This window comes from Alosa pseudoharengus, unplaced genomic scaffold, assembly GCF_046254945.1.
Source record: "Alosa pseudoharengus isolate Yale_2024_CS ecotype anadromous, Long Island Sound unplaced genomic scaffold, YU_APseudo_1.1 YU_APseudo_1.1_scf_3, whole genome shotgun sequence".
Lineage (NCBI taxonomy): Eukaryota > Metazoa > Chordata > Actinopteri > Clupeiformes > Clupeidae > Alosa > Alosa pseudoharengus.
This window is the reverse complement of record NW_027468718.1, coordinates 39,448,750-39,473,349: the sequence shown is the minus strand read 5'-3', so window position 1 is coordinate 39,473,349 and position 24,600 is coordinate 39,448,750. Positions and strand designations below refer to the sequence as shown.

General features: G+C 39.7%; 2 protein-coding genes across 2 annotated transcripts in view; one reads left to right on the top strand and one right to left on the bottom strand.

The window, feature by feature from the left end:
* The window catches only part of epb41l5 (erythrocyte membrane protein band 4.1 like 5), a 318,268-nt gene that overhangs the window by 189,013 nt on the left and 104,655 nt on the right, over nucleotides 1-24,600 (bottom strand). Inside the window, exons 9-12 of the mRNA XM_076264241.1 lie at nucleotides 9,682-9,769; nucleotides 4,847-4,935; nucleotides 1,212-1,281; nucleotides 275-444 (exon numbers count right to left, since the gene is read on the bottom strand). Coding sequence (XP_076120356.1) covers nucleotides 275-444; nucleotides 1,212-1,281; nucleotides 4,847-4,935; nucleotides 9,682-9,769 — 417 coding nt within the window. The remainder of the gene's footprint in view (nucleotides 1-274; nucleotides 445-1,211; nucleotides 1,282-4,846; nucleotides 4,936-9,681; nucleotides 9,770-24,600) is intronic.
* On the top strand, nucleotides 18,406-19,341 carry LOC143100944 (uncharacterized). The gene has a single exon (XM_076264534.1). It carries the CDS (start codon nucleotides 18,406-18,408, stop codon nucleotides 19,339-19,341), a length of 936 nt encoding a protein of 311 aa, XP_076120649.1.

Genomic DNA, 24,600 nt, shown 5'->3' with positions numbered 1-24,600 from the left:
TCTCGCACCTGCGCCCACCATTGGTTTGTTACGCCACTGTATATCGCCCACCCCTACTAGAAGGTCCAAGCAAGGTCCACCCACCACAGTCTTACAAAACCCTGTGGCATGTGTTAAATAAATGGTCAATGGATTGCAGATCCACAGACACATTGACAATGATGGCAAAAGGTTGCCATTCAAAGAAGCAAATCAGCACATTGGGAGCAACATGGGGTTCAGTATCTTGCTCAAGGAGACTTCAGCATCTTATATAATACTGTATTTGACCCACCTGTAGCGAAATCGAGAACCCATACGTATAAAGCCAGAGCGGGTGGTGCCTTTCTGGACAGGTCCCCTCAGGCGGAAAAATGCATGATGTTCAACAGCACACTTCCACAGGTGCTTACAAGCCTTGGGATGATCCATACGGAACAGAAATGTATGTTCCTGTTCTTTTCCCTGCAAAAGAAATATTGCAATGAGTAAATTGGAGAAAATTAAACAGGGCTTCTCATTAACCTAAACAAATGATTTGTTTTCAGAGACATGTAAACCACAATTAAGTGTAGAATTGTAATTGTATGGTTATTATTGTTTTATTAATTCCAATACATCTGAAAGGCATCTGAAAGGCAACATGCTCAGGTAATTGTTATGACAATAAACTCTTCATTCAGTAATCCCACACAGTAAGTAAGTTACTTACAGACACACCTAAACCCCAATATACTATGGTTTGGCTGAATTCCCTATTGAGTCACGTTCTTTAGAATGTAAATTAACTTTTGATATTAGCACACCTGTGAAGTTATTCCAGCTTTTTGACCATATTGAACTAGCAATTTGTTTGACCTGTGGCTGTCCCAATAAGATTAATGGAGAACTCCAGCCGTTTTTAACCCATAGCCCTGTTGATCAAGGTTACCGAGTGCTGTCAGTAGGAAAAATAACGAGACATTTTGGCACAATATTGACCTAGTATCAGAACGGCAGCTACAGCGAACCTATGGGGGCAATCAAACTGAAAGTGAAACTTAAGGGTGATTGCCCCCATAGGTTCGCTTTAGCTGCCGTAGGCTACCGTTCACTGTTTAAAACAACTAAAAGAAATCACTGACTCAATTTCCAGCAGAATTCTATATATATAAAAACAAATGACAGACATAATTTGTTGCCCTACTGAGTGAATTCATTTCATAAAATTATTACAATATATCTTGCATTACCTGTTCATCATCCTCTACCACTACAAGAGTCAACTTGTTTTTCTTGAAATCCAGACGAGTTATCTTCGGCCTAACGTAACGCATCAGCAAACACACACACACACACAGGGAAAAAGTTGTAGATAATTACGCTGAAGATGAAACAAACTCATATTGCTTTCTTCATTTCAATTTCAATTAAAATCACTTGTACTCAAATTGAACGTAGAAGATAATAATAAAAACAATGGTAATAATACCATTATTAATAATAATAATAATAATAAAAATAAAAATCATAATCATAATCATCGTCATCACCATCACCAATCAAATGCTTTTGTCCTGACTTAACTGAACCAACCTATAAATTCCCTGCTGCAAAAGGGTGCACTGTCATTCTTATAGTTGATTTTACAATAACCTGATCCAAAATACAGCTATAAGCAATTAACCAATCCCTTGCCCAGCCCATCAAATGTGGATAAACTAGCTGCACTCTAACAACTTCATCTTATAATTATTGAATTGCATTAGAAGTTATGACTTTGTCAGAGATTTGAAGACTGTCAAAACAATATGCATGGGATTAATGCACACACTGGCACCAACTTCAGGTCAACATTGGGAGGTCATAATATTTGAAAGCTGTTTTATGGCAATATATTTTTCACATCCAGTCAGGGACGTTGGAAGTATTTTCTGAGTGTGGGTCCGGATAATATAAGTGGGGGTCCAGGGGTTCCTACCCCAGGAAAAATGAGAAATTCTGGCTGTTAAACACACTATTTTAATGCAGTTTGGGAGGGACAGAAATACCTTAACGGAGCAAGCAGGGCCCGTCTTCTGTTTAGCTCAGCTAGGTGACATTGGCAACATTGGCTACCTGCATATGGTTATCACCTCACTGCTTTACACTACCCTACATGGAGACATATTTCATGTTTATAATGGAGATGTTAGCAAACCTACAGCTTTTAGTTAACAGAGATGCGATCATCTCCCTCATTCATTTCTTTGCGCAACAGCCCACATTCTGCGTTCACTCCAGCAAGATGAGTGAAATAAATGTTTTTTTTAAACCCCTCATTGCCATAGGCTATTTTGCCATCTGTTAGGCTTAGAACTAGTCGCGATTTCCATTTTTTTCGTGCAGTAGATTAGTCTATCCAATCGCTATGCTGCTTTCATGGACAGTTACAGGAATCCATTTCATTCTTTGTTTTAAATGCGCAATCAGGGATTTCGCAGGAAGTAACGTTTGTTTGTGTTTATGTTTAAATTTATTAGCAGACGCTTTTGTGCAAAAAAAAAAAACATGCATAATATTTTAAATAAGGACCAAACAAAACACGCCAGAGAGCCGGGCTGTACGTTAACTTTTTTTGCAAGTAGCACTGGTGCTACAGAGGTTAAAAGTTTTGTAGCACCAGCCACAAATTCTATAGCATCGATATAAAACCTCTAAAATCTCTAAAAACAATCACAAGTAGGGCAGTTCATCACAGTTCATCCATTGTGGTTGGGATCTAGGCCTACTGCAACTGGAATGATAAAAGGTCATGTAGTTGCAAACATCTCACCTGGCTACATTGTGTTTGAGATGAACAAAAGCTATCAGCATGATATGTTATTTGGTTGTTGTGTTTTTGTAAAAACAAAAAAACAATCCCTGACAGTTCCATGCAGTTAGACTTTTCAATGGGTATTAGGAAGATAGGTCATGCCATTGATTTTTTGTAAATTTTTCTTATTCATGCATTGGAAGTCAGTTCATTTATTTTTGAATAAGTAGAAGATATGCTGAAGATTTTATTCCACTAAGATTTAATTCGCGTTTAGTTCATATTTCTTAGTTTTTAGATTAGAGTAACCCTACATTCAACCTTATTGTTATTGCACGAGTGAAATACCGTAATTACATCTAACCAGTGGTGCAAATGAGTAGGCTAACTGACATGTCAAACAGTGCACCCATGAAATGCATCCCTAGACTGTTCCATACACATAGGCTACAGTAGGTAGCCTACTAAAGATAGCTGAAGGTCTGTGTAAGGTCAGTCGTAATTAAAGTGTCGTAAAGGTTTTTTCTGAGCCGATCTTGTATAGGTTATTAAGCACTACTAAGCGAGACTGTTGCGGATGAAGTGGGCTCATATTTGACAGATAGAAGCGAACGTCCCGGTGGACTTTTTTTAGTTTTAGATCTGAATGGTGTTTTTTGATACTAAGTTGTTCGTTTTAAACTGAACTAAAAATGTAAAGCAACAAGGCGATTGCCACAAACTTCTACCTCTGCTTGCCTAATCTAATCACCTCAGCCCGGCCCGGTCGGAAGATACTTTCGCTTTAGGCTAAACATAACTATCACTGTATGTGTGCTACCTCTTTACATTGGATATTCAATGTTTAAAACTATGATGCTTTGGCTTAGCACCGCAAAAATGGGGGAAGGGTATCCTCTCAAATGGCAAACTACTAATAACAATAATATAACTAATAATAAATATAATAATATAATATTTGGTTGAATATTACTGATTCAGAGCAAATTATGGAATGCAGGTGGGTACACACACAGTTTACTCAGTAATTAGGCATTGCTATGTAATAGGGGTGTAAAGATTAACCGATACGTATCGGTATCCGTTTTTAACGTGTAAGATACGGCTACATCGATATGTGAAGCCCCGTATCGGAATAAAACTGAAATGAACCGGTCGTTATATCGATTTACTTGTTACAAATCGGTTCATAACCTTTTCTGCTCGCTTAGACTCTGATTTACGTTGCAAGCAGCGCGTTCATCCCACTTCCTGTTTTGAAACTACACGTGGCACGGATTTGTGGGTAATGAAGTTCGTTTTGGGCTACACTCATTGCCCAAAGTAGTCAAAGAACTTCATTACCCATACATCTACTGCAACTTAAGCACGTGACAACTCGCACTCTGTCGGTGTTTGACAGTTTTTACTCTTTTGTTTCTAGCGCGAAATTAAACACTTACTATAGCATTCCTAAACGGCAACGATAGTCTGTAGAGTAGCCTTACGTTTGATGAAGGGATTTCCTTAAAGTTAAAGAATAATTTGACCCTTGCTGCTAAAACGATGTAGGCTACAAATTATTATTATTTTGCTCATATTCACTCAGACTTGATTTTATTTTGGTATTGTCTTACCTCAACAATAGGCTACAGCTCCTTGAAAACAATCAGATATAACTCTAGAAAATCTATAAAGTCTATAAAAAATTATTTTTATGTTGTATTTGGCTGCTTTGTTTGGCTGAAATGACTATTCTTTTTTTCATTTCAATATAGTATATGATACAAACCTCAGTTTAGATAATCATATTCACACATTTGTATTTGCCTAATTGACATGACCATGATAATTGATAATATAAAATTAATGTGCACCTTAAGCAAATGATAAAAAATCTTTCAGAATGCTTTCCATTCTTCAACTGCATCGAACTGCATCGAATCGCATCGCATCGAATCGTACTGAATCGTTTTTTATGAACATGTATCTTTTCCTGTATCGAATCGTGCCCATGTATCTAGATGTGAATCGTATCGTCTTTTACATGAGAGATTCACACCCCTACTATGTAACAATGTACACTAAATGAGACTAGTTAGCTGTACTCACCAAAAAAACAGGCCTATCTTGGCTTCACCCTCAAATACCAGAACCCCAGTAGGGGTAAGCCCTAAACTGTATTCATTGCCATCTCGAGCCTGAAATGAGAAGAACAAGCACATGTAAAGATAGCAAAATATTTGCAAAAATAATTACAAAATAACTCATAGAATCCACAAATTTGAGATTGCCATTACAGAGGGATGTAGGGCCCATGCACTACAATACAAGTCTTAGCCAGGGCAGATCAATAAGTGGGGCAGAGATATGACTTCAATCGTTTCATGGGAAACTGAAAGGTGTGTTCGAATGTGTGTCTGTGTTGGCATTCACAACCAGTCTGAGGAGGTAGAACTCCATGAACAAACGTGAATGGTCAAAGCAGAAAATCCAGCCTCACACAAGTATTTGGATGGGAATGGCAACAATGTCTTCAATGCCATTGAGGCAAGTTCTAGGTATTCTCCTTCAACTTTAATCCAGAAGGATGGGACAGATTGGGATGTGAATAAAGTCTAATCCTCCATCGTTTTTTAATTCCAGTAGTTTATCCTCTTGTACATGTAACCGAGGTCGTAATTCGTCCGCCGCTCACTGCCCTCGAACCCGCACACCTCCACACACACACCGGCATGGGAGTTGAACGATCTAACCACTGAGCTAAAAGCCCAGGCTTCCAACTCAGTGGTTAGAAGCGTTCTTAAGGTTAGGGGTGTGAGGATTTACATGAGCAACTAGCATGCTAGCTCAGTTCAACTCCGTTACATACATGTGAGAGAGATGAATCGGGTGATGGTTCGGTAATGATAGGATCGCACATCCACTCCTTCCCGATCCTCAGGTCCTTCACAGAGGGGAAATCTCTCTCAAACTCGACTAACCTTCTGCTCAGGTGATCTTGCATGAAAGCAGTCAGGTGCATGAATCCATTCCCTCCCGTGTGCTCGTTGTATGTCTAGAACATGTCACAGACACCTCTTTCCACTCCTTTTGTCCAAGAATCCAATTTTGCTTTCAAAGCAAGTCAAGTCAAGTCAATTTATTTTTATAGCACATTTAAAAGCAACAGCATTGGACCAAAGTGTTTTACATAAAAATAAGAAAATATTAAATAAATAAAGAAAATAACACACGTAAAATCTCAAAGATAACAACAGATGGCCCTTGTATTAATATTAATGAACATAAAAACAAAAATGAAAGAAAATGACAATGAGTTAAAATAACACAGAGAGGGAAAAAAAGAAAATTTGGGGGAGAGGTGAAGGGGTCAGGGAGTGTTAAAAGCTAGGGAGAAGAGGTAGGTCTTTAGGTTGGATTTAAAGCTACTGATAGTGGGGCAGGATTTGACATTATCAAGAAGGCTATTCCAGAGCTGGGGAGCATAGACAGAGAAAGCGCAGTCACCTTTAGATTTAAGGAAAGCAGAAGGAGCACAAAGAAGACACTGGGAAGATGATCGAAGAGGTCTAGGAGGACAGTAAGGATTTAAACCTACATATAGTGAGTTGCAGTAATCAAGGCATGAGGAAAATAAAGGCATGGAAAGAATTTCTAAATCACTGAAAGAGAGAAAAGACGCAAGCTTTGCTATCATTCTTAGCTGGAAAAAGCTTCCCTTGACAAAACTATTGACTTGCTTATTAAAAGTTAAAGGAGTCTAGGAAAACACCTAGGTTCTTAACAACACTGTGATGATTAACAGACAGAGGGCCAAGAGCCTTGCTTACAGTGTTGACAGTGCTTGGTGGTCCAAAAATGATCTCTTCTGGGTACCACTTTATAATAAGGTGCCATAATAAATAGCAAACTAGTCATTACCTAACCCTTTGTTAATATTTGTAAATTGTTACTAAAATATCTATTTGGCACAAGTTAATAGTTTTTCATCAATCCATTAATTAAATATTATTTGTTTGCATAGAATAATAGATAATCTTTGAATCTTTGCATATGGAATTAATTTGCATTGACTTTTTAAGTCATCTATTTTTCGTTTAACATTTTGAGGTTACGACTTGAAACCTAGCTTTAGTAGGTTTCTTAAAGGCACACAAGGCAATGTTTTTAGAGATGGCTGAGAGACGCTCCATTCACCCGGTAATTAGCCATTTAATCATAATTATTGGACTTTACTGGCATCTACAGTAACATGCAGATTTTATGCAAACAACGAATATTTAATTAATGATGAAAAAACAATTAACTTGTGCCAAATAGATAGGTGTTAATTAATATTACTACGCTAAGTCGAAGTACTCCCAAGTGCTATTGCGCCACACATTGTAGTTCTCCTGTTTATTCGCTTGGAAAATCGCCATGTTTCATGTTGTGTGACCTTACACATTTTTATCAACTACTCGTGCAACTGTATTTAAGTAGGGAAAACGACGATGTTTTTGATTACTGCTATCTTCCTCTCTCTATGGCTACGTCTGAGCCCGCTAGCATAGCAACATGCTAACACATTTGCGCCGCGCACCAGAGCGTTTGAGTGCACATATCGACACGGGAGAGGTATGACTCAACTCGTGAAAGTTAAGGTAAGAACATATATTACTACTGACATTGGGTGGTGTGTTCCTTTAAAGGGATGATGAATGGAGCCATTTTTTTTGGGAGAATCTTGCCATCCACCAGGATAATGAGGATGAGACATGGCTAAACCTTCCAGCAATGATCCAAAGCATTCAGCAAAGGAAACTCTCAATTGGTTTCAGAGAAGGGAAAGCAAGGCCCTGACTTAAATCCAATGTTAAAGTCACCCAAGATTAGTAACTTATCAACACAACAGGCCATAAAACACAGATCAGCAAATTCTTAAATGAAATTACAATTACTTTTTGGTGGTAAACTAAGGCACAAAGTACAGAAGCATTCATCTTAAACAGCTGTAGTTTAAAAGTATAAAACAAACACTGTAATTAGACCACCACCAAGACCAAAGATCCTAGTTGAGTTTAAGAAACTACACTGAGGAGGGCAAAGGTCACCAAGTGCCATGACATCAACGCCAGAGAGCCAAGACTCGGTGATAAACAAAAAGTCCAGATGGTGGGACGTAAATCGGTCATTCAGAATAAATGCTTTATTGGAAACAGAGCGAGCACTTAAAATAGCAAGCCTAACCAAGGAAGAGTCCTGCTCATGACGTCCTTGCAAGAAGCCACAGCTGAAAAGGTTTACCTGGCAGGGATTAGCCTCCCCACCGGAGTCCGCACAGATAGAGTCAGTGGCAGCGGTGACAGGGGCAGCAGCAGCAGTAGCATAGGCGGCAACAGGCATAGATCGTATGGTGATGTGTTGTGGAGGACTTTCTTGCGGGTGCAGAGTTGCCTACAGGAGTGGACCACCCAGGAGAGCCGCACCGAGACTGCAGAGTTAGGATGGCATCCTCCGTCGATGGATGGATGGTAAAGGAGCGACGCGACCCACTGTGCATGTAGCGCTTCCTCCGAAAGATCCCCGTAACCTGGCAAAGGTGGAGCACATCTTCGTCGATGGAAGTGGTGGCATTTGAGGAGGCATGCTGTCGGAGTTTCTCTGTGTACAAGACACAGACTTTACATTGCAGGTGTGGAGCATGGAGGCACAGCAGTGCAGGCAAACACAGCACAAATCCTCAATCTCCCTGGATGGGCTAGTCAACCGACTAACCTAGCAGCTGGTCAGCAAACTCTGCCGATAGGATGGAAAGGGAGAGAGATACTGTGCAGTCAAAAGTCCAAACAACAACAGCCACAAACTCAGCAGCAGTGAGTAGCCTTCAACTCAGTCCAGGCCAGGTGTTAGTCCTCCAAAAATAAAACCGACGTTGGGGTAAAGTGCAAGAAAATTATAGCAATAGATAGCCCAAAACGTAGTTTTAACATGCAACAAACTTTATGAGAAAAAATAAATGAAATTCAAATTACGAAAACTTGAAAAACTCAAACAAAAAAAGCCTAGCATAGATCATTGAATCGGATTAGATCATTAGCATCTCGCTTGCTAGCATCACGTTTAAAAGTGACTAAGATTTCTGGTAATTTTCCTATTTAAAGGACCAGTATGTAGGAAATAATGGCAAATAAATTGTAACCATTCCGGGTTGTACTGCAGATAACCTTTATTTTCTTTATTATTTTTTTAATTAATGAAAACGATTAATGTGTTCATTTTGACCAGTTTTGAACACAAATTGAACAGTTTGACAGTTCTTAATAGTAAAAACTAGAGCTTCTTGATTAAGGCAAAAATCATAATCCTGATTATTTTGGTCAATATTGAAATCACAACCTTAAAAAAAATTACAGTGAATTAAATTGAATTTAAAATACAATTCAACTGTAAAACAAATAAAAACACAGATTATGTTTACAAAAGTTACCACTGCAAAGGAAAGGAATGTGCTGTATTTATAACTCAAGACAAAACAAGTGCATTGTTGCAAAACAGAATGCAGCGAAATAATCGTTATGTTTCGATTCTGTTGTTTTCATAATCGTTGGAAGACATAACTGACGATCAATCGATTAATTGAACAGCCCTGGTCTGAATTGTGTAGCCTATACACTAAATCAGTGGCGGACGGTAGCTTATGTGACGGGACCATCAGTAAGGATAGGATTCATAAAACCGGCATACAAACATCCTTTCTCCATCTAAATGTTTCACAGCGGAGTCACCAAGAAAGAAAAAATCATAGCACTGAGGCAAGTGGTAACTCGGCTTATTGACACAAATCAATTACAACAACAATTATTAATCAAGCTGTGTGGCTCAGGAAATAAAAAAAAATGTGTTTTCCAGGCTAGCACAGCAGAAAACTGGAACAGTCACTCAAACATGCATGCACTTCTCACCTTTACTCTGTGCATGTCCACACCATACATTTCTAGCCATTTTGCCTTATTCAGATAGTTAATCTCAGCTTGTGATGGCATCTGTCCCCTGTTGGAAAAGAAAATGCAAATGAGGTTGTGATTGAGCAAACTTCACTTTTCTGTTTAGGATAAAACGGTCTTTGTGTTGGGAGCAAATTGTATCCACTAAAGTTGCACAAATTTGAATTCCAAACTGTAAGAGAGTGAGGTCTTGGCCTCACTCACTTAAATCATTCAGAAATATTTAACTTAAAAGGCATTTAGCTGTGTGTCAATTTTTTTTTTCAAAATTGTAAAATGCAAACCTCTCTCATCTGCAAATCTTGTAAACCTATATAGGGGTGGAACAGTACCTGTATTCATATAGAACCGAAACGGTATGGGCGTCACGGGGATAAATGCAGAGACCAAATTTCCCTCACGGGATCAAAAGAGTATATATACTTATACTTACTTATATATATATATATATATATATATACACAGGCCCGGAGTGGGTAATCGGGAGAATCGGGAGAATTCCCGGTGGGCCGCTTCACTTTTGGGCCGGTCGAGGGAAAAATATTGGCATTTGTCACGTTAATCTATCTTCTCTTAAAGTTGGCTACACACTTTCGCATTCTATGCCTAAAACCGCAGCCTCTGCATGGGTTGTTCTCCCCTCCCAAGAAGAGTTAATTGGTTGGGTCCATATAGCCCGTCTTTCCTAAAAAGTTTTCTCAGCCGGGCCGGCCCTACCGTAGTGATAAGCGTCAGGGAGGATGGATAGTAGAAAGATGCCATAAGGGACTGAAAGGCCAAGTAAAAAAGACGAAAAGTATTGGAGGGAAATGCCAAATGTGCCATGCTTCCAATTTTTTTTTGAAGAGAACAGACATAAGTGGCAACTGGTAAAGAGAGATAGCCATTATAACGGCATAATTGGGCTAATAACATGGACGTTATAGCGTTGTCAACCTATTCGCAAGTAACATTAAATTAATTAAAATATTAGCATTTTGGTATCATCCAATATGGCTATTCATAGACTTTGCAAATATTATGCAAATATTGATAACAAAACTCAAGCTTGATCTGTGTATGCAGTAGCCTATATAGGCCTAAAAACAAAAGTAGCCTGCGCGGCAGATCAGCAGTCCCCCGCTGAAAATGATGAGCCCGAAATTAACTATGACTATAGGCACAAGTAGAAAGGATAATAGAGTTAACCATATTAATTAAAGTTATTTTATGGAAGAAAGAACAGTAGGCTATGACAGCAGTAGGCTACATGATCAACCTATATGGCTTGTTTGCTCAGAAGTGGATGTAGTACAGGAGCAAATCACCAAACAACAACATGATAGCTGACCCATGCAGAAAAAAACATGTAAACAATACAGTAGTTCAATATGCCTCTTAGTGGAATTGTGGGATACATTTCAAATGCTTTATTTCTTCCTTCCTGTTTTTGTTAACTTATCAACCTATCCTTGTGGAATAGTGGAATATTAGCCTATAATAAAAACTACAGGATAGTAAGAGCTGAAATTTTGCTTTATTTATCCAATTTCCACCACCACTAAAAAAGTGGGCCGGTCTTGGGCCTAAAACTCCCGGGCTGAAAAGTGGCCCCACTCCGGCCCTGCATATACACACACACACACACACACACACACACACACATATATACATACATATACATATATACATAATTGCAAAAGGATAATAGACAACATCAAATGTTGAAACTGAGACATCTGACTACTTCATGGTAAATACAGGGTATCTGCACATTTTCCAAGTGCAAATGTAAAGATTTTTAAGACCTTTTCAAGACATCTAAATGGAAAAATTAAGACTATACCACGGCAAAAAAGATACAACTTAAAACTGTTTTATGCAACAGTTTTTTTTCTACTAATTTTAACACCCACCCCATTTGGGATGTCTACAGAAGTTACCAAATATATTTTGGTGAAAGAAAATAATTGTGTGTGAATTACCTTCACAGCTATTCAATGCCCAATTTTAGGGTCTGGACTGCTTGCTTTTGAAGCTGACTTCTGATATCTGGCTGTGCTACTGGCTGAGGCTGACTGTTCTTCACCTGTGTCTGTAGTAGCCTAGGCTACTTGCCAAACATGTGTACTGGACTGGATTCCCTTATTTTTTCAAAGGTAGACTAAGCTATTTAAATATTGTAATAGGCCTACTAACTTAGGCATCTATTGTCCCATATGCAGCACAGCAAATCAAAGGTAATACATTTTGCATACCAGTTGTATTTACCAAAGCTTGACTGAAACATTGTAAACCATTGACTTGTTTTAAAAAAATGTATGGGAAAAGTTAAACCCCTCCTCGCATGTTCCTGCTGAAAAACTGCTGGTTTCATCTCAATCACGCACGTAATATGAACTCACTTACAGATGTGTTTTTTTTTTATGTAGCCAGTCGCCGACATTCTTTCGCCGCCAACTTTTGCGAAGTACTGGGAAAGGCTGGCAAGCAAGCTGCAGACCGATATTACAGGTAGCCTACCTGAGGTAGTAGGTGAGGTAGTAATATTATAATAGCCTACCTGAGGTAGGCTATTATAACTTAGACAGATATTTACTTAGGCTAAGCCAGCAAAACACGCTGGAGAGATGCAAACAGATACACTTAATGTGTATTTCCTCCCGATTGAGAAAACATTTGTTTTCTTTTTCTGTCGGTCCGTGGTTCCTTCATAAATTGCGCAGCAAATTATCAGATGAGTGACAGAAGCACCACGCATAATTTGACCAGCAGTCTTTGCGTCCATAGTTTGTGAAACGATGTTGCGTCCGAGCAAAGATTCTAGAAGCCCAGCGCAACTCCAAAAAGGAGGACAAATGAGCGTCCGGCTTGAGGCTGCGCTGGACAGGACTTTTAAACTGTCCGGCCTAAATCCGAACGTATGGCCACCCCAGGGCCGTAGTCACCATAGACATTGAGGGGGACGTGTCCCCCCCAATATTCAAATATGACCAAAATGTCCCCCCCAATATACGGACATAGAAAAAGAAAGAACGAATAAAGTGCTACACTAGGCCTACAGGAAACCAACACGCATCAGAAATGTAATCAAACGTAGGCTAACTAACACACAAATTAGTGACCTATGGTTCCAGAGTAGCCTACACCCCTGAGTGGTTTGTCCTGGTGATTTTCCGTTTTTCGTTAGTGGCGTGCGCTATCAAAAGCTTCCATTTACTGCACCCTACGTGAGGTAGGGCTGTCAACAATATCGCAAAAGCTACCGGTACAATTTTCACAAAACTTATTGGAAAGGTGTAGCACAAGCTAAGGAAATCCCATACATTTTTGGAGCCGATCAGACTGAAAGGGAACATTTTCCATATTGTAGCCTATTCTCTTTTTATTTTATTTTATTTTATTTTATTTTAAATGATGAATTTGTGCAAGCCTGTGTCATTTCTTTCACGTCTTTCAACATAAATAATGCATTCATATGCTAGTAGTAATGCCAAAAATTACCGTTTATAGGCCTCTTAGAAATGATTGTTGCATCTTGCATATTATTTAGATGCGCACTCAATCGTGCATCCATGCAGGCAAAACGTGATCAAATGTGGCGACAGCACACAAGTTGGAAAAAACGTTTACAATGTGATGATAGCCTACAGTTAATGTGAATCGCGGACAATAACCAAATAAAGGAATTTGCACCACCATTCACCAATTAAAGGCTGTAGTAAGCCTTATAGTCACTATACATTTCCGTTTAAGAAAATACACGAAACCAGATGGAGACATTTCACTCGCTCCCTCACACTCGCTGGCGGTCCCATACACAAATTTAATACCTCCTTTTCGAAAATTCAAGACATTCCAGACAATTTAAGACTTTTCTAGGCCTTAAAAAACGAAAGTTGTATTTAAGACTTTTTAAGGACCCGCGGGAACCCTGAAATATCATTTTAAATTTGATGCCATCAAGACGTCTCAAAAAAGTTGGGACGGGAGCAACAAAAGGCTGGAAATGGTTTAAAAATGCTAAAAAACACAAAGAGAATCCCTTGTCATAATCCCTTGTCAGTCAGTACATGGACAGTAAATGACTAAGTCTAAGTGTGTTGGTCCCTTTCTGCCCTCTAAAGGAACAAAGATTGATGATTCAGCAATTTCTGTGCATATGTGAACACTCCAAACAAACTCAGACCCTTCTAAAGCAAACTGTAACAGGACCACCTCAGGAGGTAGTCCCGGGACGGTTTGCTTTGAAGTCTGTGGTGCGTTTTGCCTAATCTGTAAAAAAAAACACAAAGCACCCTGGGTTCACTTTCACTTTCTGCATTGTAGCCCATTTTATTCTCCTTGACTTGCCATTGTCAAAAGAAAAGGGATGTTGTTTATTATAAAAACTATTATCATTAGGCTTATAACAAAACATGATACAGACATTAGTAATTTGGCTACATCCAAACAAGTGTGTTCTGACATTAGGCTAATGAATATCTTTTTATCCAAGCTATTGGTCACTGACAATGTTGAAATCAGCTAACTTTGAATTGCATTGCTCACCATTTTTCATTACTGCATCTATTATCTCTCTGTCAAACTCTTCTTGCATGTGATAAACATACGAGAGAAGTTGTAGCACAGTTAACAGGCTGCTGTTCAGTTGTCATTTTGGACATGAGCTACAGGTTGTTGGGCATAGCAACAGTACCCAGGTGGGGCTAGCCTACCACTCTGAATTAGAAAGTGTGACTGGCTGGCGTGTTGACTGACAGTTCAAGAGGACCTTTGTATAACTTATATCTGAATTAATTCTGTAAATATATAATAATAATGATAATATATCTAATATAGTTAAGAACAAAATTATTCATACCCCTGGCAAATATTGATTTAACGTTGATATGTTTGTTCTGACTGAAAATGAAACTACCATATGCCAATAGGTTGTAAGACAATATGGTAGAAACATGGAATCAAAAAAATAAGTGTTTTTATCTTTTTTTACATTTTTATGAAAAATGGCGTGTCCACAATTATTCATACCCTTTTAAAATAATCACTGGAAACATCTTTATTTGCAATCAAAGCTCTCAAAATGGTTCTTATAATACGTACCGAGCCGCTCCATGTCTCCACAATGATTGTAGACTGCACTTTTTTAGCTGCAATCTGGGTTTTGAGGCAGGAACGATTATTTGCCATCACTCTGGCCTTGTACTCACTTTATTGACGGACTGAGGTCTGGACTCTGGCTGGGCCACTCTAAAATATGACTTTGTTCTCTGTTAACCATTTCTTGACTTGTTTGGCTGTATGTTTTGGATCATTGTATGGTTTAATGGTCCAATGATGCCTATAGGAGCAGGTCTCTTTGCACACTGCCTGATCTTTTCCTCCAGAATCTCAGTGTAGCCTCTTGCTTTAGTGTTACCGTTTACTTTGAGAAGGTCACCAGGTCCCCCTGGTTGAAAAACATCCCAAAAGAATGCTTTTCTAACCCCCACAATTGAAATGGACATGGTGTCATTGTAATTTAATGCTTCTTTTTTATGCCAATCTCAGGCCATGTCCCTGGGTCAAAAAAAAATCGGCGAAAGCTAAATTCTTTGTCCAGGTGTGTCCTTATAAAGGTTTAGGAGTTGTGCATGTTTGGAGAAGAGTGATCCATGATCAGCATCCAAGATTACATTACATTACATTACATTACATTTAGCAGACACTTCTTGACCAAAGAGACTTACATATGTCAGCTATATTACAAGGGATCACATTGTCCCCGGAGCAACTTGGGGTTAAGTGCCTTGCTCAAGGGCACAACGGTGGAAGCCGGGAATTGAACTGACAACTTTCAGGCTACTGCACGCTAGCCCAGCTCCTTAACCACTACACTACCACCGCCCTAGATGACCAAGTGATCCATTTTGAGATGGAGTGAACATTTCAACCACCAAAACACCATCCCCAAAGTGGAGAATATCTATAAAAAATCTATTAGTTTTAGGTGCTTTTCAGAAAATAGGACCTGGTGAACTTCTCAAAGTAAACGGTAACACTAAACAAGGGGCAAATTGAGAATTTTGGAGGAGAAGATCAGGCTGTCTGCCGAGAGACCTGCCCCAATAGGCAGCATTGGACCATTAAATCACACAATGATCCAAAACATACAGCCAAACAAGGCAAAAAATGGTAAACCATTAAAAGAATATATTAAAGATCTCCTAGTCACATATAACCCACCCAGACCGCTACGATCACAGAATACTGGCCTTCTTGTAATTCCAAGAATCTCAAAAACTACAGTAGGAGGCTTTCAGCTATCGCGCACCCCTCCTCTGGAATAATCTCCCTTCCTCAATTCGACTAGCAGACACCCTCCCTATTTTTAAGTCTAGACTTAAAACATACCTCTTTATTGCCTCCCATAGTTAGGTATGGTGCGATGTGGAACTTCACCCACCTCAGGGATTTTTGGAATGGACCATCCTGCGGAGTCCTCGTGTGACTGGCACCCCAGTCACGCGTGCGATGGTGGTCACTGACCATACATACCTGCGCTGGTGTCGACAACCCCTCACCATGCCTTAGGACTTTTCATGTGCCATGCCGTACAACCCCCCCCTCTCTCCCCTTGTCTCTCTCTCAACTTTCCCTCTCTTGCCTATTCTCACTATGGTATACTGTAACAATATATAGTACCACTGATTACTTATTGACATTAACCATTTTGATTTTCAGTAATACTAACCCACTCTACATCTCTCTTTCTTCCCCCTTACTGTACCTCACTTGTGCGGTATATAATCACCAGTCATCAGCCATCCGTGTGCTTAGCCCTCCTCTCACCCATCTCACCTGAAGTCCCATCCTTGACTGCCCTATTACTGTCCCCCTATCTGGATTCCTGGCCCGCACAGCCTAGCGACCCATCACCTGGCTATGACAACTCTGCCCGGATTCCTGGCCCGTCTGCCCACCCACCACATGCCCCTTGACAACTCCTTTCCCCTGGACAATTCCAACGCTGGACAATTTGAACTTTCTGTCACTAAATCAGGATTAATGCATTATCATACCGGATACATATCCCACCTCTTGTAACTTTCAACTCAGGTGCTTTAAACACCATGTCCTATTCTCTACACCTGACTATCATATGCATTTGTCATGTATACAGACCTTACTGTCCTGTATTTGACCCTAGGCAGATGGGTCAGGCCCTTGAATCGTGGATCTTCCTATATGTTCTTCCTTGAGTCGTGGTTTCTTCCTATATGTATCTCCAATTCTAGGGAGTTTTTCCTCGCCCCTGTTACCCACGGGCCTTCTTTTCTTCCTTTCTTTTCTTTTTTTTCTCTGATTGTCTACACTCTGTAAAGCGCCATGATACATGTGTAATGTTTTGGCGCTCTATAAGCACAATAAATTGAAATTGAACAATACCAAAATTTTAGAGTGGCCCATCCAGACCTCAATCCGTCAAAAAGGTGAGTACAAGGCCAGAGGGATGGCAAATAATCGCTCGACTTAAAACCCAGATTGCTGTTAAAAAGGTGCAGCCTAGAATCATTGTGGAGACATGGAGAGGCTTGGTAGGTATTATAATAACCATTTTTAGAGCTGTGAATGCAAATAAAAAGATGTTTCCATTGATTATTTAAAAAGGGTATGAAGAATTTTGGACACGCCATTTTTCATAAAAATGTTAAAAAATATGAAAATGGTTCTTTTTTTGATTCCATGTTTCTACCACATTGTCTTACAACCTTTTGACATGTGGTAGTGTCATTTTCAGTCAGAACAAACATATCAACGTTAAATCAATATTTGCCAGGGGTATGAATAATTTTGTTCGTAACTATATTAGTCCGGTGGACAGCCCATAGAGCCCCATTGTGGACCCGGAAATGTTGAGTACACCAAAGTTTTATGATGGAAATATATAGTATGGGTTCCCAGCATGCAGAAACTGCCGAATACTAATTTGCATACGTTGGCCAATTTGTGTAATTGAGCTAATTAGCATAATAGCCTATATTGATCATATTATAAGAGCTGCTTGGCCAAAATGGACAATGTTAATATGTTTTTAGGGGTTACTGGAGATGCTGAGTCCATATCTGACATTTTCAAGATTCAAAAATTTTTAGGAAAATGAAATTGAATAGCCTACTGAAATATAAAATTAATTTTATGAACTTATATTTTCCTGAAATATGTATTAAATAATTGTTCAAGAGAAAATAAGTGACCAAGAGGGCAGAATGTGGTCATTTCTAGAGATGTACATAACCGCCTATAAAAAAAACTATCATTCTACCCTTTGCCACTCTCTGATAGTTCATCACACAGTCAATCTATTGGTACCAAAAAATTCTACAAGGCCTTAGCTTTCCAAAGAGGTCAGGCACTTGATTGTAAGTCAAAGTATGTGGCAACAGGGCCATTTTAAGTAGGCGGTGTGCAATTTCGAGGAAAAACTCAAAATAGGGGTGTAAATGCTATGGGTTAAAGGCTTCTTCTCTTCGAAGGATTACGGTAAGCGATTCGCGTCACTTCCTGTTTAGTGTCAGTGGCTGCTCTCACGCTAGTTTGCTCCTGCCTTTTCTTTCCACGAAATCCACTTAATTAGACTACACATAGGTTTTGCTTACGTTAAAATTCCACTATTAACCACTTGTGTAGCCTATTACTTGTCTAATTTTATTAAGGACGATGGCGGAGTCCTCTGCCGCCACCGCTTCTCCTCCTTCCGAACCTCTTTGTTGCCCGGCGTGTCACATGCTAGCTAACTCTTCAGCCTCCTTTAGTGGACATGCTACTTGTAATACATGTAGACTAATAGCTAGCTTGGAGGCGAGGATAGATGAACTAGAGAATCGCATCCGCACGCTGGATCAGATTAGCAAACAGCTAGTGGCAGAACCCCCGATAAATTGTGTGGATGCATCAGTTGGCACAGTTAGCACAACCATGACAGCCCCCTCGCAGCAAGGGGATAGCTCTTGGGTGACTGTTGGGCGAGCTAGGTCCAAGCGAAAGCAGCCCGTTGGGCCTGTTTCGCCTGGAGCTATATCCAAACGAATGAAGCCCACTGCTAACCACCAACCTACTCACGTTTCTAATAGATTCTCCCCCCTAGCTAGCCCTGAGAAACCTGCTACTCTGGTCATTGGCGCTTCTACTTTACGAAACGTGAGGCTAGCGACTCCATCGGTTATAGTAAAATCGATATCTGGGGCCAGAGCAAATGACATCGAATCAAATTTGAAAGTGCTGGCTAAAGCTAATCGTAAATACTCGAAAATAGTCATCCACACCGGCACTAATGATGTCCGATTGCGTCAATCGGAGATCACCATACAAAACTTTATCTCCGTGTGCAGGTTCGCGCAACAGATGTCTGACTCTGTAACTTTCTCTGGACCCATACCTATTAGAAGAGGTGATGAAATGCTCAGCAGAATTTCAGACCTCAACCGATGGCTGTCAAAGTGTTGTGCCAATAACAATGTGGGCTTCATAGATAACTTTAGCTCATTCTGGGGGAAACCTGGACTATTGAAAAGAGACGGTATCCATCCCAATCCGAGGGGTGCTTATCTCCTTTCAAGGAACATAGACCGTCACTTAACCGAGGCTAGTTCCTGACGAACCAGAGGTCCAGGCAGCAGAGATATTGTCTTACACAGATCTCTGCCGTCCTAACAGCCACCCAGATATACAGGATATGGCATACATAGCCAAATAGAGAGGGTGTCTGTACCAAGACTGTCAACTCTTATTTGACCCACGAGGGGAATTATTCGTAGCAATCTTATTACGATAAAAACTTCTTCGGCTAAGCAAATTCCTCCACAAACGCAACTTGCATTTGCTTTACTCAATATTCGATCACTGTCGAATAAAACTGCCTTGGTTAATGAAATTATTACAGACAATCATATAGATGTTATGTGCCTTACTGAAACCTGGCTTAAACCAGACGAATACCTTCCATTAAATGAGTCTACACCTCCCTCTCATCTTAATTATCATGTACCACGCCACACTGGCAGGGGAGGGGGAGTAGCTACAATTTATCAATCTAGTCTTCTCACATCTCCCAAGCTTACACACAAGTTTAAATCTTTTGAAGTTCTAGTCCTAAATTTTTTACCCCCAGATTGGAAAAATAATCAGCCTGTAACTGTGGTCACATTGTACAGACCCCCTGGCCCCTACACAGAATTCTTAGAAGAATTTTCTGATTCCCTTTCCACTTTAACCATCCAAACTGAAAAAATACTTATATTGGGTGATTTCAATATTCATATGGATAATGTGAATGATTGTCTCACAATTGCATTTCAATCCCTAATTGAACATGTTGGGTTCTGTCAAAATGTTAATTCACCCACACACCGAGATAACCATACCATTGATCTAGTCTTGTCATACGGCATAAGCATAGAGCAGTTAACAGTTCTGCCACAACACCCGACCTTAACTGACCACCATCTAATTACTTTTACAATGACATTACAATATGCAGTACCCAATTTAGCTGAATACTACAGCCGCGGCCTATCTGAAAAAACGAATGCAGACTTTCTAGAAAAAATCTCGTTTACGTTTGCCCCCCCCCCTTCCAGACCCATGTGGTATCAGAAGGCCCTTTCCTTAATCCAACCGAGGTCAACTTGTTAACTGATAATGTAATGAACTCATTACGCTCAACCCTTGATTCAGTAGCACCACTAAAAAAGAGAGTAAGGCCATCCTTAAAAATATATTAGTTTGCCGTAACCCGACCGACCCTGTCAATTTAGAACCGACCCACATATTTATTTTTTTCCCCTTTTAGTCCGACCGACTTGCCGGTTGTAAACTTGCGTTAAGACCGACCGATTTTTTTTTACTCTAAACAACCAATACAAATAAAATACTATTTATTTTAGTAGGCCTAAGCATTGTGAATATAAATTGCCTACATACAAACGTAGCCTCTCTTAAATAAAACCCTGTGGCGTCATCTGTACACCATTGGTTTACGCATGTCACACTATGGCCTATACGCTTCGTTTCATTCACACAAACATCTCGACAACGCTCATTACTTGGCACGAAGTTCTGGAAGAACTGTGCCCAGATCTTTTCCCATCCCTTCCCCCCTCTATTCTAACAATGACCGTGTTGAAGAATTGAAATTGGTTGTGGTCTATTCCGTATTTCTCAAAATATGGGTCCGCAACGTGGAGACTGATGGTCCGCGGAGTCGTGGAGTGAAATTAGGCCCGGTGCTTCGTCTGATAATTTGCTGCGAAGTTGATCAAGATACCGCGGGCCAACAAAAAAAAGAAAACAAACGTTTCGGCTATCGATGTCATTAAACATGGAGCCATACAATAAAGTGGTGGTATGAGCGTTCATTCAATGCAGGCGTCTGCGCGAGAGAAACTGAAACTAATCAATAACGTTGGTATCAAAGCTTCGCTTCAACCTGTTGAATGCTATTTAATTGTTTAACGACACTTGATAAAACAACATTGATTTTTGGAACTTCCATAGAAACAGAGCAGAGACTGTATAATACACTGTATAGCACTGAGTATTGTATAGTCAAATTTGAATATAACGTGGCCAAAAGCTATTGTAGCCTTCTTTCTATCTGTTAAAGATCAACAGATCAGTGATTTACGCCTATCTGCTCGCCAAAAAAGATGGTATTGTGTTTCCTGAATCCTCACATTCAGGCATTCAAATTAAACTTCAATAAAAAAACATGTTTTTTTTCCCTCCATACCAATGTATGATGCTTGCATGAGGGAAACATCCCAAAACTATAGCACCCATATAATTGTTGCTGTTTTGAGAAGTATTTCTTTTCTTATGCAAGCATCATGCAACCATGCAAAAGTAATGAAACTAATTATATCTTACATTACTAAAGCAGTCCTCTGATGTGCATGTCACAAACAAGTGCATGTATAACAATCTAGGCATAATAATGATTGTGATAATGACAATGACAATTTTATTTGGAGGTAGTGGGGTTGGGTACGTGTAGATGAGCCTTATGACCCCAAAGTTTGCCATGACTGGGCCTCAGGTCAAAGAAGTTTGAGAAAGGCTGGTCTACATACACTGCATCAGATTGAGGTTTGCAGTGATGCGCCTGAAGGCACGGGTTGAGGACCCAGTCAGTTACGTCACAATATGCACAATTGTTTAAATTCATACCTACGTAATCACCATGACCAAAATTTACTTTTTTTTTTACTTTGAATCTTGAAAAAAAAAATATTGACCTACCTACCGACCCATTTTTTTATTCTTTTGGCTGTTACTGCAAACAAGAATATTTTTAAGGATGGCCTAAGGAAACAAGTAAGGCGTGCTCCATGGTACACCACACAGACAAAAACCCTCAAACAAGCAGCGCACAAACTTGAACAAAAATGGCGTACTACTAAATTGGAAGTCTTCAGCCAAGCATGGAAAGATAGCCTTATCACCTACAAAAAAGCACTCAACGAGGCTAAGTCAACTAGTGCTGCCGCGATTAGTCGACTTAGTCAACCTAATCGACCATGAAAATTAGTCGACGGCAATTTTTTTAGTCGAAGAGTCGTTTTACTATTGACCACCTATTTATTTTTGGTCTCACACGGCTGTAATGTTATATTAACTCTATGTTATTAACTCTTGAAAAGTACAATGACTGTCTTTGGATGTTAAACAAGCGACTCTGGCAGTCATGTTTTAAACCCCACTATGCACGCAAGTGTTAACGCCAGCAGCAAAGCTGCGAGCCTGCCTGCTTTCAGCGCAATTTATTATTAGGCAGAGCTAAGTGGGGGGAGCTAAGCTAGTAGGTTACGCTAGTCCAGACTCTGACTAATATAGTATTGTGGAAATTGAAATAAATGAAGTGAAGTGTCTCACGTTGACAACGCAACGGCGTGTCATTACTGTAATTCATTCATACAAAAAAACGTTAAACCGAACATGCCGCCGCCCGTGATATCAACAATCAAGGTGCGCGTCATTTCCCATGGTCAACATGTCACGACACATATTTTTTTAGCGTTCAAGCCAACTGATAAAGTGAAGTAACCTATGTGGTAAGACGCGCAAAGTGCCTGTAGCCTACTTGTTTTGAACATGCTGATGTTAGGCTCATTTGCAAAGTCCTCAACTCCTGTCGCCTTTCAAAGTCCAGCGTTTCTCAAACTATGGGCCGCGCGGACCAGCACCGGCCGTAACGTGGACATTGCTGGTCCGGAGAAAGATTAGTCGTTAGAAAATGAGTCGTTAGTGGCAGCACTAAAGTCAACCTACTATTCCTTGCTGATCGAAGAAAACAAAAATAATACAAAATTCCTCTTTACCACAATTTCCCGCCTGACGAAGAGCCACACTGAAGTAACCGAATCTATCCCTATATGCCTAAACAGTAACGACTTCATGAATTCAATGACAAAATTTAAACAATTAGAGATAAGATTAATAACCAATCAGTCTCACCAGATATTCGTACTCCATTGCTGAACGGTAGCGAAAACATAATTGAATCACAGATGAGACGAACAACTTTGAATTCATTTACACCGATCGACATATTAGACCTCAATTCCACAATTTCCTCATCAAAATCTACAACTAGTCTACTAGATCCTATCCCTACTCATCTTCTGAAATCTGCTCTCCATTTCTTGGACAATGCTTTGCTCCAGATCATAAATAACTCACTGCTGTCAGGGCACGTACCACAGTCGTTTAAGTTATCTGTTATTAAGCCACCCCTCAAAAAACCTACCCTTGACCCTAACGGCCTGGCCAACTATAGGCCTATATCTAATCTCCCTTTTCTGTCGAAAATACTAGAAAAAATAGTGTCCAAACAAATTAGTGCCTTTTTACATATGAATAAAATCGAAAAATTATATCAGTCTGGTTTCAGAGCTCACCACAGTACTGAATCAGCCTTAGTTAAAGTTTTTAATGACCTCCTCATTGCTGCCGATAATGGACATATATCAATTTTAGTCCTCCTGGACCTCAGTGCTGCCTTCGACACCATAGACCATGACATACTACTTCATAGGCTTGAACATTTGCATTAAAGACTCCGCACTCGCTTGGTTAAGATCATACCTTTCTAACCGCAGACAATTTGTACAATAAGTCCACAATAAACCGTCTATCCAGACTATAGTAAAATATGGGGTGCCTCAAGGCTCAGTACTAGGGCCCCTGTTATTTTCTCTCTATATGCTTCCCCTAGGCTCTGAAATTAGGAAACATGGCATTAAATTTCATTCTTATGCAGACGATACACAACTATACCTCTCCGTAAAACCTGACGAATTAACTCCGTTAGCCAAACTTGACACATGTAAGAGATATAAAGACATGGATGACAAATAATTTCCTGCTTTTGAACTCCGATAAAACAGAAGTCATGGTTGTAGGTCCTAAAAAGATGAGGGACATCCTATCCTCATCACAGGCTACATTTACTGATCTTCGACTCCACAAGTGTTAAAAATGTAGGAGTTACAATTGACCAAGACCTATCACTAAGTAATCACATAAAACAGATTACCAAAACTTCATTCTATCACTTAAGGAACATTTCAAAGATAAGGAAGTCCTTATCCTTACCAGACGCTGAAAAATTAATCCATGCTTTTGTAACCTCAAGGATTGATTATTGCAACGCTTTGTATGCTGGCTGCAATAACACCTGTCTAAAGAGCTTACAGCTTATACAAAATGCAGCTGCTCGCACACTCACTAGAACTAAAAAATATGAACATATTTCCCCTATCCTGGCATCTCTACATTGGCTGCCTGCTAAAAGTCGCATTGACTTCAAAGTATTACTTCTAACTTACAAAGCCATTAATAGCCAGGCACCAGAAT